A 21,291-nucleotide genomic window follows, 5' to 3' on the forward strand; every position below is an offset into this window, starting at 1 on the left:
TTAAATGCTATATTAGGGTGAAGAGTCCTACAGTTACCTGTCAACTGATAGAGCTGTAATTCCTCATCCCTATCATTCAGAGAAGATACTATTTGCCAGTCCATTAGAGTGACCTTCATATTAAACCATTCTGCAAGAAGCATGGTTACCTTTCCCATAATAACCATTACTTCCCAAAATTTTGAAGCCAGGGTGGACCTCCAGTGTGATCTCTACAGGTAGCATGTTATGAAGATGGTATGTTTGGAGGGCAAACTGAGGTACTCTTCCTGTGGCCTTAATCTCATAGGGTCATGGAAGTTGTCATCCCCAGATTAAAAGCTTTGAACCAAATTTGAATGTTGAAACATAGGATTGCAGGTAGAAAATACAGACATAAAATGGTCCCTTCTTCTAAGCTTGAGGGTTTTATGTGTGTAATACATGTGACAGAAAAAAAAGTGAAACATTCGTGTTCTGCACAGCTCTGCTTCCTTGCTGTTGTCTGCTGTTACCAGGATTTGTAGAAGCTGAGGAAGCGGTCGTCTGAGGGTGCTTAAATGCAGTGTGCATATGGAGTTTGCATCTGATTGTCTCTGGAGGGACATCCAAACCGAGAAGCTTTGAGTGTAGCTAGGAATATCGCCTCTTATTGTCCAAAGGAGATTGAAGGAAAGAAAAGAAAGAACTCCAAAACACAAACTATTTTATGTCAGTTGTCAATAGTTTGGGTTTTTTTTACTGCTAACAGATTAAACTGTTCTATGGTAGCCTCAAAACTAAGAAGTTTTGGTCCAAAAGTATCTCTTGCTTCTGAGACCTTAAGCAATTAAACAAGTCTTTTAAAGCCTACATAATATACATCCTTTTATTTGTTCATGTTTATTGTCCCAGGCCTAAACAAGAAGAGAAAACTGGTGTCATACGCTGTGCACAAATAATGGATGAGCTCTGCTGGCTGTTAAAGCCCATCCTGTATAGCTTGGTGGCACATAAAAACTGGTAGCAACCAAAAAAGAACATGATTTTGTAGTGAGACTACCAACTAAATATATCAGAATATTTATTTTCATTGCTGTACATTATCTTTGTACAACTTACCCTGAGCTCTGTGAAATGCAGCTATAATGCTAGAGTAGTTTGATTCCAGAAAAGCACAAGAGTGCTTTGGGATGTTCTGGAGCTTGTTTTTTAATCTCAGTCATCACCTCTGCCTTGGTTTGTGTGCCCCTAAATATAAAATTTCTTGTAAGGCTGATGCCTGATTTCTGATGGAGACTTTGTAAGAGCTGTAAGGGCTTTCCTGGCACCAGTGGTACACTCTTCTTGATCTGTAACGGAAAGGTTTCTAGCAGAAGGATCAGGTCTGTGCTCCTGCAGTGAATGTCTCTGGGCTGTAACCTGAAGCTTCACTAACAAGTTCCTTGAATCTTTTTCCACACTGTGTAACTGGGCTCTGAGTTAAGAAGGGTGCAAACAGATTTTGAGCTGTGTCAAACTTAGGGTCATTCCAAGGCCAAAGGTATCATTTCTCAGTCTTGTGCCTGTTTTGGTTGCCTTCAAACATAAAAAAGGGAGATGATTTAGCAGCATTGTAGAGTTTGTTTTGATGTGGAGAAAGGGGAGCTTAGCAGACACAAAAATACTAACCTCTTCATAGAAATCAGTGTAGTGTAGTAAATTGAAAGGTTTATGTAATGTTTTGTAAAATTTTTAGGCAAAAAAAAAAAAAACCAACCCCAAAACCCAAACTCACCCATATTTCAGATCTTGTCCCATTGCAGTAGTTGAGCAACTGCGAACAAGTATAACATAAGTTTTAAATCTGGTTTGAATAAAATCACTAGGATCATATTGTTCTTAGAACAACACATATGGAATATATTTGTATTTATGTACTCTTTTTATTTATCACAAGGTTTTTGATCAATGACAGATTTTTAGGGGAAAATTACACTTTCAAATTATGCTGTTTGTTTTAGAAAAATATATGTAGTTCCTGTACGTTGTACATTAATTTGAAAATATTAATATACTGTTCCTAGTGTACACTTGGTTGCATGCACTTTCTTTGTAAGTGATCAGAGTTGAAAGATTTACCAATCTGGCAATGTAAACCAGAACCTCAATATCTGTCACAATCTCAAAGTGATGCTTTTTGGATCAAAATCTGCATACAAATTCTTAAATATACACTGCTTTTTAACTCTGAATTTTTTCTTTCAACTGTTGTCATTTTGTAGTTTCACCAGTGATAATTAAAGAATGGGCTGCTTACAAAGGAAAATCTCCTCAAACCCCTGAGCTGGTGGAAGCACTTGCATTCAGGGAATGGACCTGTCCTAATCTGAAGAAGCTGTGGCTGGGAAAAGCAGTAGAAGACAAGAACCGAAGAATGAGGGCATTTTTGGCCTGTATGAGATCAGATACACCAGCAATGCTCAATCCAACTAATGTGCCCACTCATCTTATGGTGCTCTGTTGTGTACTAAGGTCAGTGTTACCTTAAGGTAAAAGCAGAATGACGGAAAGATTTTACTGCATAATCCTTCTGACGTATTTAACTTTGTATTAAACCATGAGTATAGAAATTGTTAATTCATATTTACAATGTCACTAGGAGGAGGAGGAGTTTGTTTTGTTTTTAGAACATCGCTGCTGTGAGTCTTAAAAGCTTGCTGTATATTCCACATTCCTTCAGTCTCTAGAGGACTGAAGGGAGGAGAAAAAAAAAAAGTTGTGTTGCATAGAGGCCACCGTAGCATTTGAATTAGTTTACATTTACTATACTCTAGGCTTCAACGTACGAAAAACTTAACATTTGGGGTCTCAGCAGCTGCATTGGTCAAGTTGTAAAGCAAAAGAGAAGAGTTCTTCAGAGAACAGCTGCATAGCAGCTTATCAGGATGCAAAGTTCACGTGAATTATACTCTTGCCTATGATGGGTTAGATTCCCTGCCTTAGAATTGCTCATCTAGTTGAGAGGATGCTAACCAACAGCTGAAGTATTAATTCAATACATCAGTGTTTCAAAGAGAAAGTCACAAGGTCAAAAATACCTGTTTAATTTTCAGATTGAAAATCACCAAGGAATTGAGAGATGCTTACCTTTTTGGAAAGGGACTATTATTTTAATATTACTAGCTTATAAATCTAGGTAGAATCAAGGTAGGTAATAAATCTAGGTAGAATAAACCTAGGCAGAATCCAAGGTTAGCATATTGCACAGGAAAATTTTAAGCAATTTTTGAGAGCAATAAATGTAAATTTGTCTTCTGTTCTATTGTACTTTGTCTTGCCTTTTGAGCACTAAAAGCCCTTTGGTTTTGTCCTTATACAATAGTAAGTATACAAAAAATATCCCAAATAGTATCTTAAAGCAGAGTTCCTCATTCATTTGCACAGCATGTTTCTCTCCTATGACACATGGCACACTTAAATTGTTGTTCATTAAGACATGATAAGCATAAAATTCACTGACTAGTTAATTTCTGAGTAATGTGTTATCTGAAAACCATGTCCACAAAGTCCTTTACCATTGGTCTTTTATAAAGACCATTAATCTTTATATTATTATATTTTGAGATGTATCAGAGTCCACTTCTGTTTTAAATTCTATTTTGGGGGCCTGTCCCTCCCCTTTTTCACTGGAAGCAGGCTTTTGCACAACTGATTCACAGTCAGAAGCTCTTCCATATGAATTTAAACAAATTTAAACTTCAAATCTATTTAGTGTTTTAGCCTTTTTAACTATCCAAGCCTAGACAACAACGACAAAAAAATTTTGTTATTACATTCTTGTGACTTCTGATTAAAATACTACTTGATTTACCTATTAAAGGAAGCTTCTGAAAAATTATGGGCTTCCTCTGTAGGTATATGGTACAGTGGCCGGGGGTTCGTATACTTCGTCGCCAGGAACTTGATGCTTTTCTTGCCCAAGCATTGTCTCCAAAGCTCTATGAACCTGACCAGCTTCAGGAACTCAAGGTAATTCTTAACTATAACTTTGATAATTTAAGAGATTTATTCTGAGCTGATCCATATTGTTAACTCTAGTTGATGATGTGTATGTGCCTGTCTCACTAAAAGCCTTCCATAATTACTTGTACTTTCCAAAATATTAATCTTAGTATTCTAAAGTGCTGCAAAGATTGATAATCAGTTCTGTTTCACTGGTTGGATGGATAACTAAAATCTTAAAAGTATTCTATACTGCAGAAACTTTCCTCACAGTTTTGTTAAGTAATTGTCTCTTGGAATATGCCCAATAGTGTATTTGATACCTGGAAGCTATGGGAGGTATTGGGATATATAAGGAGTGCATCACTGGAAGTGATCCATCTTATCTCCTGTCTGCACTGATGATCAACGTAGCAAAGGAGCTGAGATGCTGCTCACCTCTTTGTCATGCAGCCTCATACTGAAGAAGTCATTTCAGACAGTCTTTCAGGTAGTGTAGGGCTGAAGTCAGGAAAGTCTAGTGACCGGTTTTGCTCCTAGCAGTGCCTGGACACATGGTGTCCTTAGGTAAATCAGCAAGGAGAAGGTGATACTTGTTTCCCTAGTCAGTTCACATTCACAGGTACACACTGCAGGGGTACACAGACAAAAGCAGCAATCCTAGCACTGTTCTTAGAAGAAAGAGTAATTAAGCTCACACAGACTTCAGCTATTAGGCTCTTCTAAGGAATATCTTGCAACTAATAAAAGTGGCTTTGCAAGCCTGCAAGAGCATTCTCAAAGCCAGCAAGTGAGTATTTCTCTTCTGTGGGCAACAACCAGAATCTGGCTTGCATTCCTGCATGTTACACGCTAGCAAGGACTTCTCAGTCTCAATCTGTAAACCAAATCAGTCTGCTCATGGGAACCCAGTGCTAAGCTATAGAAGTCCTGATAAATGTAAGGGGAAGAAAACAGCTGAATCCACTTCAGAATCTATTTGAACTTGCCACATAGTAAGCAGAGAATCCATGTCCTAGTAATTTTAATGGCAGAGTTACAGAAAAACAAAATCCTCCTCCCGTATACCAAAGAATGAATGCCAACAGCTCAAATAATAAATAAAATCCAACAGGGAGAAAGTTAATTTGGCCTTTCCCTTATTGCTGCAAAAAATGTGAAAATCACAGGATGAAGACAGCTATCGTGAACACCTGATGTGTTCATGCAAGACTGCTTGTTTGCTTCAGCACTTAGAACTGGATTGCTGCTGACATGGATGATAAGTGTATTAAACTCCTGAGAAAAACATTTTTGAGTACTCCTCATTGTGGCTAACTACCTAAAAGCACCATAAATGTAGATTATGTCCATGATCTACATGTCCAAGGAGAATCATTCAGGTGACTGATGGAACTCCTTTTCAAGGTGTTTAGTAGACGTTCATGCTGGAAGCCCTGTATGCTTAGCAGGCCTTTCAGAACCTCAGAGATTCTGGTCCAAAGATGATGACAGTTGTTTGTGTTGTATGAAGAGCAGTACTTGGTCTTCAGGGAAGCATGTGGCCAACCTCTGCCAAAGGAATGAATGGACAATGAGTTGTCCTGTATGTTAGGAAGAAATGTATGTAGCCTATCTGAGGTGACAAATGTTGGACTCTGTGGAATATAGTGGAGAGCCTTTTAAAGTTTCATGGGAACCATGAAACCATGATTCAAGACCCCAAGCTCTCCTGGAGCTGAGTAATTGTACATGTGGGTATTGGTGGAAATTTGAAGGACAGGTTTGTAGGCAAGGCTGGATGCATCAAAGAACAGCAGTGTGTCAGCCACTTAGTCTTCAATGTCTCTTTTCAAAACACAACTAAATAAATAAATAAATGACATCTAGGGGTAGAGATTTTGGCAAAGGTATCTATAAGAATTACCAGAGTCTTGCCTCTGGCTTAAGATTTGTTGCAAAGAGGAAGAAACCCCACTGTGGAAATTGCTGGTCTTAGAGATCTAAGGGCGTTCCCAGAGAAAATATTTTTTCCATTCCAACACAAAATGAAAGGCAGAGGCAAGGCAAGTGATAAACAGTGTTTTTGTTTGATAGACGTTGTTCTCCAAGTTTTAATTTTAAATCATACATGAAGAGTAATATGGATCATTTCCATAATATATGTTGGTTAAGTGAAAGATGCAGTGTTGTTCCTGTCTTCATATGAAGCAGCTGCTTCTATCTTTCTTGAAGGCAGACAGAAAGAGCAGCTGAGTTTGAACCCAGCTGCATATCTTCAAAGTGATCTGTGGGTAGTCTTTTGTATCTTAAAGGTTGCTTATGTACAAGGAAGGTAACGCAGTTAAACTGTAAAATATGTTTTTCCAATATTTTTTACATTAAACTGTAAATTTTACATTAAACTGTACAATATTTTTTCCAAGAAAGGGCTGATGTTTTCAGAATTATTTTAGAGAACACTAGTAGTGAACATGCCAGAAGGACAGGATGCCATCCAGAGAGACCTAGACAAGCTGGAGAGGCGGGCCTGTGAGAACCTCATGAGGTTCAACAAGGCCAAGTGCAAGGTTCTGTACTGGGGTTTGGGCAACTCCCAGTATCAATACAGGCTGGGGGATAAAGGGATGGAGAGCAACCCTGCGGAGGAGGACTTGGGGGTACTGGTGAATGAAAACCTCAACATGTCAAGGCAATGTGCGCTTGCAGCCCAGAAGATCAACCTTATCCTGGTCTGCATCAAAAGAAGGGTGGGCAGCAGGTGGAGGGAGGTGATTCCGCCCCTCCACTCCGCTCTGGTGAGACCCCACTTGGAGTACTGTGTCCAGCTCTGGAGCCCTCAGCACAGGGAAGGCATGGACCTGTTGGAGCGGGTCCAGAGGAGGGCCACAAAAGTGACCCTCAGAGGTCTGGAGCAGCTCTCCTATGAGGAAAGGCCGAGGGAGTTGGGTTGTTCAGCCTGGCGAAGAGAAGGCTGCGGGGAGATTTTATTGCAGCCTTTCAGTACTTAAAAGAGGGTCTATAGGAAAGATGGGGCAATCTCTTTAGCAAGGCCTGTTTTGATTGGACAAGGGGTAATGGTTTTAAACTAAAGGAGGGTAGATTTAGACTGGATATAAGGAAAAAAATTTTTTTACGCTGAGGGTGGTGAAACACTGGAACAGGTTGCCTAGAAGAGGTAGTGGAGGCCCCACCCCTGGAAACATTGAAGGTCAGGTTGGATAGGGCTCTGAGCAACCTGATCTAGTTGAAGATGTCCCTGCTCATTGCAGGGGGGTTGGACTAGATGACCTCTAAAGGTCTCTTCCAACCCAAAGCACTCTGTGATGCTATGATTTTCTTATGCCAGAGCTAAAAGTATATTTGCTGCGAGCAAATCCTTTTTGCTTTTACCACTGGCTATTATTCACTATTTAATTCTACCTTTGTGTATCTATCCTGCATTCTAGATAAAGCTGTTGTATGCATAAACATTACTTCGTTAATGAGACACGTTCTAACAGCAAAATCTGGAATCAAGCTAATAGGAAAACAGTTATAAAGGAGTTGGAAGGAAAACGTGGTATGTGGGATGAAAAATTGAATGCTGACGTCGAGCTTATTCCTGAAACTTTCTACAAAATATCAGAAGCACAAGATTATTTGAAATAATTATTTTAAATTAAATTTTCTACTGCTAATTTCCTATAAGTGTCTTTAGTGCTTTTCCTTGCTATAACACGCTTTATCATTGTTTGAAAAACTCCATACTGCATATTTATCAATGATTAATGCACCTAAAGTATCCATCTTACACGGTTCAGATACCACATGCCACAAATTAAAGATGAGTATTTTACTTAACACTTTTGATTGTCGTCTTGATAATGAATTGAGTTAAAACATTAAAATACTAGAAGCAATTGCCTGTGCTTTGTTGTTGAGAAAATAGAGTTCTTTCATTTTATCTCAGGTTCACCTCTAGAGTGGATGGATGGGAACAACAGCCTTCCTAAGCATTGCAGGTTTGCATATGCAGGCAATAGATTCTGGTACTTTTTTCTAGTGAAACTGGCAATTACGTGTGAGAAGTCTGGATGACCTTTTAAAATTTCTCTGTTTTCAAGAGTTTTGAAAATAATGTAACTATTTGAATAACTTTGAATTACATCTCATTATTACCTTACTAAATTTACCTTTTTTTTTTTTTGAACAGATTGAGAATCTTGATCCCCGAGGAATTCAGCTGTCTGCTTTATTTATGAGTGGTGTTGATATGGCACTTTTTGCAAACGATGCTTGCGGACAGCCAATTCCATGGGAGCACTGCTGTCCGTGGATGTATTTTGATGGAAAGTTATTCCAGACCAAGCTCATCAAAGCAAGCCGGGAGAAAGTTCCGCTCATTGACCTCTGTGATGGTCAGGTGTGTAGTTTCAGAAGCGTGACAGAGTATCAAGTGTGCCAAATTTTCAGAAGTGTTAGGTGTGGTTGGTTTGTCAGTCATTTACTTCATATATCATCTCTCTACTTTTAAAAGGGAAATATGAAGTAGAATATTTTGGTAGATTTGGAAAAAGCAAACTGGCATAAATTTCAATTTAATTTTTTTCTCTCTGGCTATGGAAACTTGACTGCAATTGTGATGTAATGAAGGACTGAGTTGAAAACTTCTCTGTTCATTTGCTCAGGTACTATCTTTGGGTTAGGCTAGCAAGGCTGTCACAAAGGACTAAGCTGCAATGGTTTCACAGTGAAAGAAAATTTGTGGTTTCTAACTTATTTTACAGACTGTGAAGTCATTAATATGGTCCTTAAGCTCAAAATCTTTTCACATTTCTTTTGACCATCTTCAAATGAAATAGTTTTTTGTTGTATCCAAATCATACAAAGTTATCATCTAAATATAAAAAGAGGAAACTGATAAAAATCAGTTTACTGAATGGCCACAACTTTTCTCTAACTTTTTAGGAGGTATGAAACCTTAACAAAACACTTTACCTCTTCTAATTTCTGACTCAAGGGAAACTGATCATAGATCAAATCTCAATGATGGCTGTGGTCCCTCTCAGGCTTGTTAGCCTCCAGGCATGCTTTAGTCTGTTCATATAAATTTTGGTTTGTGCTCCAGGTTTATGACGATGATTCTGTTTAAAGTAAAGGGCTGCATTAAGTGTTCAGGAAACAGTAGACAGAGGTTTCTCAGTTCCCTTCTGGAAAACCCATTTTAACTTTTAAACTGTTTCTGTGTTACTGACTTCCAAACCATCTTAGTATTTAGACTCCCATCTCTCTACTGATATGTAAAGATTTTTTTGCAATCCAAATATCATTGAGGTAGATATGCAACACAGATTATTGTAATTTTTCTAGCTAGCTTCATGGAATTTGTTTGCAGTAGTTATCTACTATTCTATTATTTTGCTTTCTTCTTTGAAATTTTTCTGTAAATGTAGCTTTATACAATTGAAATCAGAATTTTGACATCTTTCTGTGACTTTGTCTTTATTCATAGGCTGAGCAGGCAGCCAAGGTTGAAAAGATGCGTCAGAGCATCCTAGAAGGATTAAATTTCTCCAGGCAGAACCATCCTCTCCCTTTCCCACCTCCACCTGCCATGCCTTTCTATCCAGCTTCTATGTATCCTCGACACTTTGGGCCAGTCCCACCACCTCAGGGCAGGGGGAGAGGCTTTGCTGGTAAGTGATGGGACAGCAGTGCAAAATATATTGGTGTGAAGCATTACCTTGCCTTTCACATTCCCAAAACTATGAACTCATTTACATGTTCAATTTCATAGGAAAAAATGCATAAAAGCAAGTGTTTGGCATGTGCTGTCATGTGCCAATCACCATATTTTGTTGTTAATTTTATTAGCCATAGCCTAGCAGTATGGAATGTGTTGTATTGCTGCATATTTCCATCAGGAGTTTTAGTAACTGTGCCAGATCAAAATATTTTTACTGCTATCTTACGAAATAGAAAAAAAGAGGAATGGTTCAACACTGGATGATATGAAAAGGCTCTTATGTGCATAGTACCTTGCTTCAAAACCTTTATATTTATAAATATTAAGAATGCCTAAATTAATGGACACAGCTTACCTGTCAGGGTTGAAGACAACCTTTCCTCCTCCCCACCCCTCTATATTTTGCTACAGTCATTTAACCATTGGCACCATTGAGCGTAAATACTGCTATAACCATTCCAGGTCATTTCTAGAATTATTCCCTTTCTGAAAACCTCTCTGGTACCAAGGCCCATAGGTGTACTGATACTGGACACTGGGAGTAAGACATTCTTGGGGTGCCACAACTGTAGCTATCGGAGCTCATTGCCAAAAAATCATTGCAAGCCTTTCAATGCTCATTTTGATGCTGTAGAAGTCGAAGTGCCTGTTCCAAACCCAGGTTTAAGGCCTGCTATTTGGTTAAGAGACCCCGTGCTCCCTAAGGCAGCAGGACATCCTTGGCCAGGGATTTCTCAGCGGTGGTGGCTTGCTCCCGTGCAGTGTCACCTAGGCCAGCTGTGGGCTGCTCCTGCCCAGCCTCCAGGAGCACAGCCCTCCCTGCTGACTCCAGAAGGATGGAAGAGGCAGCAGCATCTCTGCTAGGGGTCTTCCCAGATGCCTGGCCCCCTCACAGCTTTTCCCCTGTCTTTCTTTACCCTGGGTCTAACAGGAGTCTATGGCTTTGGAGGCCCTTATGGGGAAACAGTAGCCACAGGCACTTACCGGGCCTTCCGGGTGGCGGCAGCGGCAGGACACTCCGGAGCCTTCTCTGGCAATGACAGCAACAGGACTAGCAAGTTTCAGGGCGGTAATTATACCCCAAACCCTTTTCTTAGAGCTTCTGGCAACGGCTTCCTTCACTTTACGGTTTGGTCTGAGGCTTTCCTACTGACTGCCAGTCTCCCTTTCTCCCTAACTGTCTCAGCTCTCCTTCTCTAGAGCCTGCCTAGGCTGCTGTCTGCTCTGCTCTCCCCAGGTCCCTGCCACAAGCCCCTCAGCATCAGCCTCTCTCATGCCTAGAAACCCTCCTCCAAACACAAGATAGCTGTAAAAACCTTACGAGACAGTCTGTCTCCTGTGCTTCAAAATGCAAGAGTGGAATCTGTAATCAGCTGAACTTTGCTTGAATGTATTAATAGTTACTTTCTGAAATTTGGGGGCAGTTGAGCTTTTTGCAAAAACAACCTGACGTAAACATGACTGATTTCAGTGTTACTGCTAACCTGTTCTTCGCTGGCATTGATGTCAGCATGGACACAGGTATGAGATTTACTTACCTCCCTGTGTGCCCGTCGCTCATCTCCTGTATGAGGTGGGACAATGCAGTTCATTACAAATCCCCATTTAGGGTAACATTTTTCCATATATTTAGCTGTTCTTTCTGGCCTCTGAGCTTTTATCCTAAGAGTGAACATTCCTCTGATGCTTTGTTGTGTGAATAACTTTTCCCCCATAAATAAATGTGCATTTGAAGCTGAAAGACTTGCACAGGGAAGTATGAACCTTTTTTAATTTAATCAGTAATTTAGTTCCTAGCATATTAATGTTCGAAGACTAATCGTGGCTGCAAAATACTGTGTTTTGTAACCCTTTCAGTGCTGATGGTCTTACCAGTAACATCTGGCTCAGTTGCACTTACCTAGATTTTTGAAATATATGTTATGCCCCACTGTTGATTTTTAAGGGCAAAACACAGGCATAAAGATATGAGCAACTTTAATTTCATTCTTATTTCAGACAATTGCAATTTTAGCTGCTTTCTTGGTAGGGGAGGGATAAACCTATCTTGTACATCCAGATCAATTTAAATGCCATGTTTTTATTACAACTTAGTGTTAGTACAGATAATTTCTGCCTAGTAAGTTGTTTATAGCAGTTACAATCTGTGTGTCTTATGCTGATATTTGGTGTTCACTAAAAAGTGCGTTTAAATCTGCAAAAATTACTACTTCATTAGGAATGCAGGAAAAAAATTTTCAGATAGCTTGTAAAATTTCACTTCAGTTTCTTAATGTTTATCTGAAGTGTATATTTAATTACTGAAACTGAAGTACTCACATAAGATCATTTTTCCTTTCAGAATTCATATCTATTTTTTAAAAAGGGGGGAAAGAAAAACTCTTGGAGTTACAATACTTCTGAAAGACAGCAAAATGAGAAATAATATCCGAGTATCAAGAGAGGAAACTGTATATGTGATAAAATCTGGGCAAACCAGTTTTCCATTCATTTGTAACTTTAACATTATGATTGTGAAGATCAAGGTTCGGTTTTACTTTTATGTGCAGGAGTCCAACCTATTCCTTCTCAGGGAGGGAAACTTGAAATTGCCGGCACTGTAGTCGGCCATTGGGCTGGAAGCAGACGCGGACGAGGGGGTAGAGGGCCATTTCCTCTGCAGGTTGTTTCTGTGGGAGGACCAGCGAGAGGGTAAGTGCAATCTTCTGGAACATGCTTTTCATATGTAATTCAACGACTGGGAAAAAAGTAAAACAGGGAAAAGCCGGAGGCATTAGAAATTTCACACAACACATTTTAGGACACATTAGGTGAATTATACCCACTGAGTTTTCAAGAAAAGCATGTGCATTCATTTTGATGTGTTTTTAATCTGTTATTCAGATGAGTATAAGCATTTTTATTTGCAAATAAAATTTTTACTCTGCATCTGACATATATACACACATATATAGGTAGATACTTATATTTAAAAAAAAATACACACATGGGATTGCTTTGCATGAGGAAGTGACTTGGGGGCTTTGTCTTACATGAAATCAATAAATACATTCAACCTGATCAAAACTATTAGCACTCAATTACTTTCTTTGTCATGGTAGAACATTTATTAAGAAGTGTGATAAAATTTTTAATAACTTAATTATGTAATTCTTCTGCAAAGCAGAAAACACCTGAAGGACATTTCTAGGTTTAATAGTTCTCTGCTACAGTCATGATGGGAGATGTGCTGAAAAGAATATTAATTTCTTTAGCTCTTCCACTTCATTTCACTATAGCTGAAATTACAGGTACACAACGTTTCTGAAAAAGAAATACTTTGCTACAAACATATCTAGGACTTTACTTTTAGGATTATATTTCTTTTGCATAGGCTTAATTGTTCTATGCTTTACAAAACTGTATCATATTTAATTAAGCCTGTGTCTGTTACAGGAGTTAATACCAAAGGAATGTGATTTATATGTCTGTCTTCAACTATATTAAAGCAAGGGAGTAAAGCAGGTGTATTTATGCCATCTTGAGCCTGGAAGCAGCAGTCTGAAAGAACAAGTCTGAACTGCATTAATTCCTCTCTATTCTTTAATTTAATCAAATGTGCACTATAAAGCATCGTGCTAAAGCCAGCAAGAGCTGTTGGAATGCCTGTGGTGTTGGACTGAGTGAGGAAATCGTTGGATCTGAAGCCCTGGGAGAGTGGGAGCAGGGGGAGAAGGAGAAGCAAGAGCTGCTGGGAGGACAGCAGAAACAAAGATTTAAAAGTTCAGCAGCAGAAAACAGCATTGGTGTAAGAGCAGAGCTGATGGTTTTAGGGGAGCAAAATTAGGTGTGACTATTTAATTCTCTAGAATGTGATTCAGTTGCCAACACATAAGCATCTAGTGCTGTTCTACATGCTACATGCTACGTGCTGTGTGGGCTAGCGGGGTCCATGGCACACCTGTGCTCTTCTGGAGTAGCAGCAGGAGACCGGGGGATAAGCTGAGGTGCGTGATGAGGCACTAGGCTCCTTTGGGTATTTTAATCTTACTCCTCCATTTTAGTGGACAAAAAAACATTTTTCACCATTTAAATCAGGCTAGTGTGTGGTCCTAACTTCTGTTTTTCATGAAGATCCATGAACAGAAGAATCTGGCTCACTACAGAGCTTGTCCCTTTTCTTCAGTGAAATGTACTGACTGCAGTACTCTCTGTGGTAAACATCTGGGTAATTTATAGTGGATTACTCAGGCTGCTGTCTGACTGAGGCACCCTGAGTGATGATCTGGAGGCACCTTCAGGCTCAGATCTGGCTTACATTTGTATATACGATGGACTTCCTTCAGAGAATAGCAGTTCCTCCATTTTATGAAGAACCAAATATGTTAATTTATGCAAAACACGAGTAGCCAGGAACTAACAGTGGCAAGTCCTAAACTGAGAGCCATACTTATCTGGGAAGCAGTCAAATCACTGAAAGGGTGGTATTCCTCCTGTAAGTACCTTTATGACAGAGAAATACTGTTTTCCAATAGAGGCTTTTGAGTTAGGAGATAAAATATCTAACATTTTCTTTCTGGCAGAGGTACTATCTTTGGGCAATCAGTTTGGGTGCAAGTTGTCACCTCAAAAAGACTAGAAAACAGTCAATACCAGATCTTCCTGTCTCCATCAAGTCATAACTGATGTTACATTCTTTCATATGGAGTTACTAGAATTAGTCAGAGAGGGAAAAACTATCGCAGGCAGCTTATCTGTTTGTTGTGTCAGTTGAGAGAAAAATAAAACCTAGCAGGAAAACACGCTAATGTTAGTGTTCTGTCTAAAGACAGGTATTTTGGGGTCTGTGTTGGCAGATGCTGCTTCGTACTAAAGAACACTGCTAGGAAAACACTACACAGTACATTGTCAGTAATTTATCACCTAGTCCGGCACACTTCTATATAATTTTTTAATCTCTTTCAGCAGAGGGGATAATGTCAGGCTTGTGTACACCATTGTCTCATATGCAGCACTGAACTTAGATATTCTTACTATTTAAAATTATACCAGCTGCTTTTTATTGGCCTCGATCCATCAATATATTTAATGTTATTTTCTGAGTAGGAAAAATCTTACTCAGCTCCCTGAAGGGTACGCTTTCACCTTGTGAAAAAATTAGCAAATGGGATAGGTAAGCCCTGTTAAAATCTTCGGAGAGAATGCACGGAGTTACTCACTTACCAAACACAGCTCTTTCCTCTTTTTATTCTCTGCTGTTGTATTTAAATCCCAGTATTTAATTTCTTATTGCTCAATGTGGGAATTTGCAGTGTGTGTGAAAAGACTTGCATGGCACAGGTCAGTGTTTCTCCACTGAGTCAGTTCAGTGTAACTTAGTTTTTGCAGCACAGCCACAGAGGAAGTAGGAGCCCTAAAGAAAAGTTTGCCTCCTCTTCAGGTGGTTTTTTGTACAGCTCGCCAGGGCCTTGCTGGCATATGGGGATTCTCAGGTATATTGAAAATAAGATGCAGTTGAATTGCAGCTGTCATTTGTTTCCAGAATAGCAAACAGGGCAATTGCAGCCCATGCATCTTAGAAAGTGGGCTGGTTGCAGGCCTAGACCTGAGCAGCACCTGGCTGCTCTGTGCCAGCTTTAGAGGCATCACTCTTCATTCTGGGACCTCCCACTATGGGGCAATGGATTTGGAGAAGTAGAGCAATCATGTATTTCTAGTAGAGAAACAAGAATTTTTAGGTGAGAAGTAGTCCTCGACATAATGATAAGGAAACTGAGTTTCTGCAATTGATGGCATTAAAGTAGTTTAGCTGAGTGAAAGTTTGTTTTGATCTGATCTAATCTTTATTGAATCAAATGAAAAAGCCACCACCTGATGTGTCCTGGTTGGAAACCTCCATTTGAAAGCATCCAAATTGATAAATTGATAAATTTCTATGTGTCAGATATGGCCGAAGCCTTTTATTTTCCTCAGTGTTCTTAGATAATTTTGTATTCTCCCAACAAAACCGAAGCAATTTCATATTTTGCCTTCCTTTCTTCTATCTGATTTCTTCTGTCTAGCTTGTTTATATGTGGGAAGTGTTATTAAATGGGAGAAATGGCTTTATAAATGGTTCAAATTTCTTGCATATTTTTTAAGGTGAAAGTATTTTGATCTCTGCTTTTAAAGTGCTGTAAGGATAATTTGAAACTTTGAAAAAGTTTGTGCAAAGCTTGAAAGTACTCATTTATTGTTTCTCGAGAAGCGAAATACAAAAATAGACATTTTATTGCTAGGAAAACAGAAGATTTGTTAGGTTTCATACACTTGCCAGCAGTAGAAACCTGTAATCCTGAATCATTTAGTCATATTGCTGCTTTAAAGAAATGTAAATGTTGGTCACTATACAGTAAAGCTAGAAAAAAAAACCTTCCAGCAAAATAAAATTTAAAGAGTTTTAAACAAAGCTGATATGTATTTTTCTTTCTTCCTTTTCCTCAAAAATTTACAGGCGTCCTAGAGGAGTTATTTCCACTCCAGTGATAAGAACTTTTGGAAGAGGCGGAAGGTACTATGGGAGAGGTTATAAAAGCCAGGGAGCAATTCAGGTAATAAAGCCGTGTGCTTGACTTGAAAACACTCTAGTTTACAGGCTGGTATGGTATGGACTTCCAGACCTGCTAATATTGACAAGCACGACTTTAAAAGGTAGAAGCGTTTCTTACAGTGATCTTGTCTGCGTGTTGCTGTAAGCTGCACAACCAGTAATGGATGACAGGCTAGTGTTGCATCTCAATTATAAGCAAACTTTGGCTATAAAGGCAGATGTGGAAGAATGTATTTTGATAGGAAGGCTGTGCCTCCACAGCTCTAACCAGCCGTGGGAGTAGAAGAAAATTTAGGAACATGGGAGAAATACAAAGCTGAAACAAATTAGCCGTTTTTGTTCCCGCCCTCACTCTTTCCCAGTTTCTTTTCTGGGACCGCAGTCCAACCTCATGAAGAAAAATGAGTAGCAGTAGAAGGATCTTTGCTGCTGTATGTCTCCAAATATAAGAACTTAGTCTAAACTTCTAGAAAATAACACACCAGTCTTTCCCCTCATGAGCAGAGAGTTTCATTTTCGGTGAAAACGTATGGAGTGTCTACAGAGTATGGTTTTTGTCTTTTCCATGCATCCTTTAAATATGGCTGAAGCAAACTGCTGTTTCATATTAAAGGCCAATTGCTTCAGAGTTATGTTTTCCTCCTTTTTCCATTGTTCTTGCTGCTATGCAGTTTTAAATGTTGATGCAAGTCCCAATGGTAGTGGACGAGTGGGTAGTAAATAGGTGGAAAACTGTCACAATAAATATACGGATCTGCAATTTGTCTGGAGGCATTAGTATATAAGAGATGGGGGGGAGGGGGTTGCAGGTATCAGAGAGTAAGAGAAGGGAAATTCTCCAGTGGATAATGAAGACACTATTAACTTCAAGTAAAACTTGCTGTGGTTCTAGGTGTAAAAATTCAAAAATTTCTCTTCCTTGTTACATTTCTGAGTATGCAGATTATATAAGTCTGCAAATGTACCTATGTATTTAAAGCTTTACATCTTTTACTTTAAATAGAAGAGAAACCACTATGTTAATTATATAGTATCTAATTTCCAAGTACTTTAACCTGGGAAATAAAGGAAGCACTGAGAAGGAGCTCCCAAATACTTTGGGCTTACTAGAGGTTTACATATATAAATGTAGTTCAGATAGTACCTGTAGGTGGATGGTAGATAGTCTTGACAGTCAGCACATTTGGGTATTCATATTTTTATTAATGGTATGTAATTTGGATGGTAAATACGTGTGATCACAAGGATCTTGGTCTAAAATTGTGCCTGCAGAAGAAGAAAGATAAATGGTGGCATTTTCTTCTGACTGGTCCTGAGCTCATTGGATTTTACAGTCATCAGTCACTATAGTGTATATATTCCTTTTTCAGGAAGAGAAAAAAGGTGAATTAAAAATGGAAACCTAATGTGTAACAAGTAGATTTTGATACCCAGTTAAGATTAACTGGCAACAGTGTACTTCCCAGTCTTACAAGCCTGGGCAGTTAAGGAAAGAGTGCCTATGTAGGGCCAGATTCAGACATGCGTATTTGCGCCAAGAAAGATACTCCCTGCACTGACTTTATTGATACTTATTGTGAGGTGATACGAACAAAGGTTGGAGAGTCTGACTGAAATAAGCAATTTGTAGTTAGCAAAGGTTAGATATGCCTATTTTTTTCAAAAGATGAGACCTTTCACTCTTGATCTGGAAAGAAAGAAAAGCATGCATTTAATCTAAAATTAGTGAAGCCTGTAAAGAAGTATATTTACTGTGATAAATATTCATTGTCCTCATATGCCAGTCATACACCTATGCAGTGTTACTGCAGAATTTTTTGTGATTTTCTGGAAAACAAGGTTTATGATCCTGATGCTAGAGAACAGTTCTTACTCACCTGCAAAATCTTTCAGCAATTCAAAAAAGTACTAATCATTCTGTTTCTAGTATGTCAAAATTAAGATTATTACACTGTGAAACTGTTGCTATTGTTTGAGCTGTGTAAGATGTCTGTATATGAAGTCATTTCTTAGTACTTTGTTAACAATGCGATAGATAGGAATGTTGCTCCTTAGCAACACAACCTACTGATTTTGTTTTGTTGTTTGAAGCCTGTTATGCTTATGGAATACTGGGATAATTGTTGCAGATGCTTAAAAGCTAAATATACATTCTAATGCTGCAGAAATCTGTTTTTGATTGCTATACTCAGTCTTGTAAGATTCTACTATATGCTCTTCATATAAAGTCACTTTCCTAATCTCAGAAGCATATAGACTAGTATAGATCATATTGCATGGTACTTTTGCACTTCTTTAAAATTTGTCTGAAAAAGTTTTGGTCTGTATTTGAATAACATGTAATCCTACCATTAAATTATAATGTATATGAACCAAGAAGCAGAGTTAAGATGTATATTGATTCTCAATTTTGGTGTTTCCAGACATTTATGTAGCGCTTATATTGTGAAATAACTGAGACATCAAAGCTAGAAAGGGCATTTTACCACAGGAGCATCAAAAGGCATGGCTAGGAAGTGCCCAGAAACACTGAAAATTATTTCTCATCTGTGCTGTGCCGTTTATTTTGTGTGCCACTTCTTATTTCAGTAGTATGTAATATTTGGTATTTGCTTGTGATACTTGTGCACACTGCATGCTGCTTATTAATAGTGACTTTGTAACAGATTGTAAATATATAGCAGTGGTTCTTCAGTAATTTTCTTCTTTTTTTAAAAACTAGGGCAAACCTCCTTATGCTGCTTCAGCAGAAGAAGTAGCCAAAGAACTTAAGTCAAAATCAGAGGAATCTAAATCCTCACTTGTGTCTTCAGATGGATCCCTGGCTGAAAATGGAGTTGTGAATGAGGAAAAACCAGCTTCCCAGATGAATGGGAATACAGGAGACATCAGGGCTTCCAATCAGTCTGAAAGTGCCTTGAGCAATGACTCTAAAATGTGCAATACAAATCCTCACTTAAATGCACTAAATGCAGACAGTGTTTGCCATAAAGATGATACTCTTGAGGCCACTGTCTTAAAAAAAGAAGAGTAAACTTATTTTTTATAGAGGGTGAAGGATGTTGGGAAGGGTCAGGATTAGGAATATCTGGAAAGAAAGAGAGCCTACAGTTATGTACATTTTTTCCTTTCCGTAAGAGAAAAATGAGGACTTTGGAAATTCGGATCCCTCTTTGATGTCAGAGATTTAAACAACACATTTTTAGTTTTAACCAGTTGTAGTCAAAATGCTACAATAAAACAAAAAAGAAAGAGAATGAAGAGCATTTGACTCCCGCACTTAAAATGAAGTATACATAAAGTTTAAACTGGTTATGACAAAAGCTTGTAGTTTTGTTTTTTTTGAAATATAAAGACAACAAATTTTGGCAGTCTTTAAGTATATATAGCTTAAAATATAATTTTTAGTACTTGGCACCATATGTATGCCATTATATTTGATTTTGCATTACTGTGTCACAATAAAGCTTTCTTTAAGGCTTTGATTTCATGATTATGGGGGGAAAAAGGCACAACCACAGTTTTTTTTTCTTAAATTTCATCACTGTTGATGTGGTTCTTTTGTGTTAAAATGTGCAAACTATTGAAACTAAAAATTATAGAGTAATATTGCAGTTCTGCTGATTTTAAATATACATCATACATACTTTACAAGCAAGTTAAATGGAGATAAAGTTGAAATCATAGAAGATGCAAATGACCTTTCAAAATAAACACAATGTGTTCTGAAACTTTTTGTGACTAATACCATGCATCCGTGATCAATGAACTATGTGGTTTTGAATCAGACGTAGACCATTAGTACTACTATTTGAGCTAAACTTCTGCATGGTTCATAATTTTTAAAGTGTGTAGTTAATATTATGCATGTTATTGTCCTCTTTCTTCCATTCTTACAAGTACTGTGCCCATTTGCAAAACAAAAAGCTAATAATCAGTAATAGTCCTATAAAAGATGTTAACTATGTTTAGTCATTGACTGATCTTGCTCTAACCTTAAAATTTTGTGATTATTGACCTCTGTTGCATTTATTCTAAAACTTAAAAAAAAAATTATCTAGCCGTTTTGAATATCAACGTTACCCTGGTGTACTCATTGCTGTATGCATTATTGTTCTCTGTTGCTGTTTTATGCCTTCATATTAGCAAATATGAAATTCTGTGAAAAACAAAAAAAAAAGCTTTGATCTTCAAAAAAAAAAAAAAAGTACCCCCCTTCTGTAGCAGGAAAAAATGGCTTGTTCTTGAGAACTTTCCCATCAAGAATTTAGTATAAGCAAATATACCTGTATCATTTTGATGTTTTTGTTAGTGTTTCCAAACTTAATGTACTTCAAAATCAGAATCATTTCTTTATATTCGTTTTCATATAATTCTCCTGATGCTCTTCATCACACATTAGTGATCAGAAATGAGGTGTAATTCCCCATTCCCTGCCCGCAAGAGCTAAGTAGGTATCTTAATGTAAGTTGAAGGGAGTTCTGCCCCAACTCATGGATTGTGCAAGAATGAACTACTGTTGGGTTTGATTGGTTGTAGATGGATTGTGGTGTGGTGTATTTGAAGGCTATTGAATGCAACTTACAGTGCTTAATAAAAATCTTTATTCTTTTAGTATAAAATACTGTATGCCTTTTTTGTCAAATATTTTTTTAATTAACATGTTGTAAATAAAAGTTTTCCTATGCCCAAATAAAACGAGTGAGTTAGCAGACTGCATTATGTCCTCCCAAAAGACGGGGAAGGAGAACGCAGCCTTTACACGCTGCTGCTGTTGGGGAATACCACACTTGATCGGAGCAATGCTTTGTCCATTTTATTTTATGCAGCTGCTTCAGATGTCCACATTTAAATGTGAGATGGTTAATAAGATGCAAATAAGACAAATAACAGGGGCAGTTGTTTAAAGAAGAAAAAGACCAACCCCAGCTGCTCGCCATGCTTGAAATATCAGATGATCAACAAAGCCTGTATCTCAGCTCCTTGTAGCTGAGAATAAATTATTCTGTTAACGGGAGTTTTCTCTGCATCATGGATCATATTGACATAACTAACATGAGGGGTTATATAATTA

At 38.1% G+C, this 21,291-nt stretch overlaps 1 protein-coding gene across 2 annotated transcripts in view; it reads left to right on the forward strand.

Annotated features, from left to right (window-relative positions):
- FAM120A (family with sequence similarity 120 member A) overlaps nucleotides 1–20,839 on the forward strand; it is a 55,273-nt gene extending 34,434 nt beyond the window's left edge. Inside the window, exons 11-18 of one of the 2 annotated variants that reach the window (XM_064454278.1) lie at nucleotides 2,223–2,472; nucleotides 3,855–3,969; nucleotides 8,117–8,326; nucleotides 9,416–9,599; nucleotides 10,581–10,718; nucleotides 12,199–12,340; nucleotides 16,122–16,218; nucleotides 18,940–20,839. In XM_064454278.1, the coding sequence (XP_064310348.1) occupies nucleotides 2,223–2,472; nucleotides 3,855–3,969; nucleotides 8,117–8,326; nucleotides 9,416–9,599; nucleotides 10,581–10,718; nucleotides 12,199–12,340; nucleotides 16,122–16,218; nucleotides 18,940–19,251 (1,448 nt within the window). In that variant the 3' untranslated portion in view covers nucleotides 19,252–20,839. The remainder of the gene's footprint in view (nucleotides 1–2,222; nucleotides 2,473–3,854; nucleotides 3,970–8,116; nucleotides 8,327–9,415; nucleotides 9,600–10,580; nucleotides 10,719–12,198; nucleotides 12,341–16,121; nucleotides 16,219–18,939) is intronic. The other variant, XM_064454279.1, reaches the window with a different exon arrangement.
- Nucleotides 20,840–21,291: the final 452 nt, after the last annotated feature.

This window comes from Phalacrocorax carbo, chromosome 6 (assembly GCF_963921805.1).
Source record: "Phalacrocorax carbo chromosome 6, bPhaCar2.1, whole genome shotgun sequence".
Lineage (NCBI taxonomy): Eukaryota > Metazoa > Chordata > Aves > Suliformes > Phalacrocoracidae > Phalacrocorax > Phalacrocorax carbo.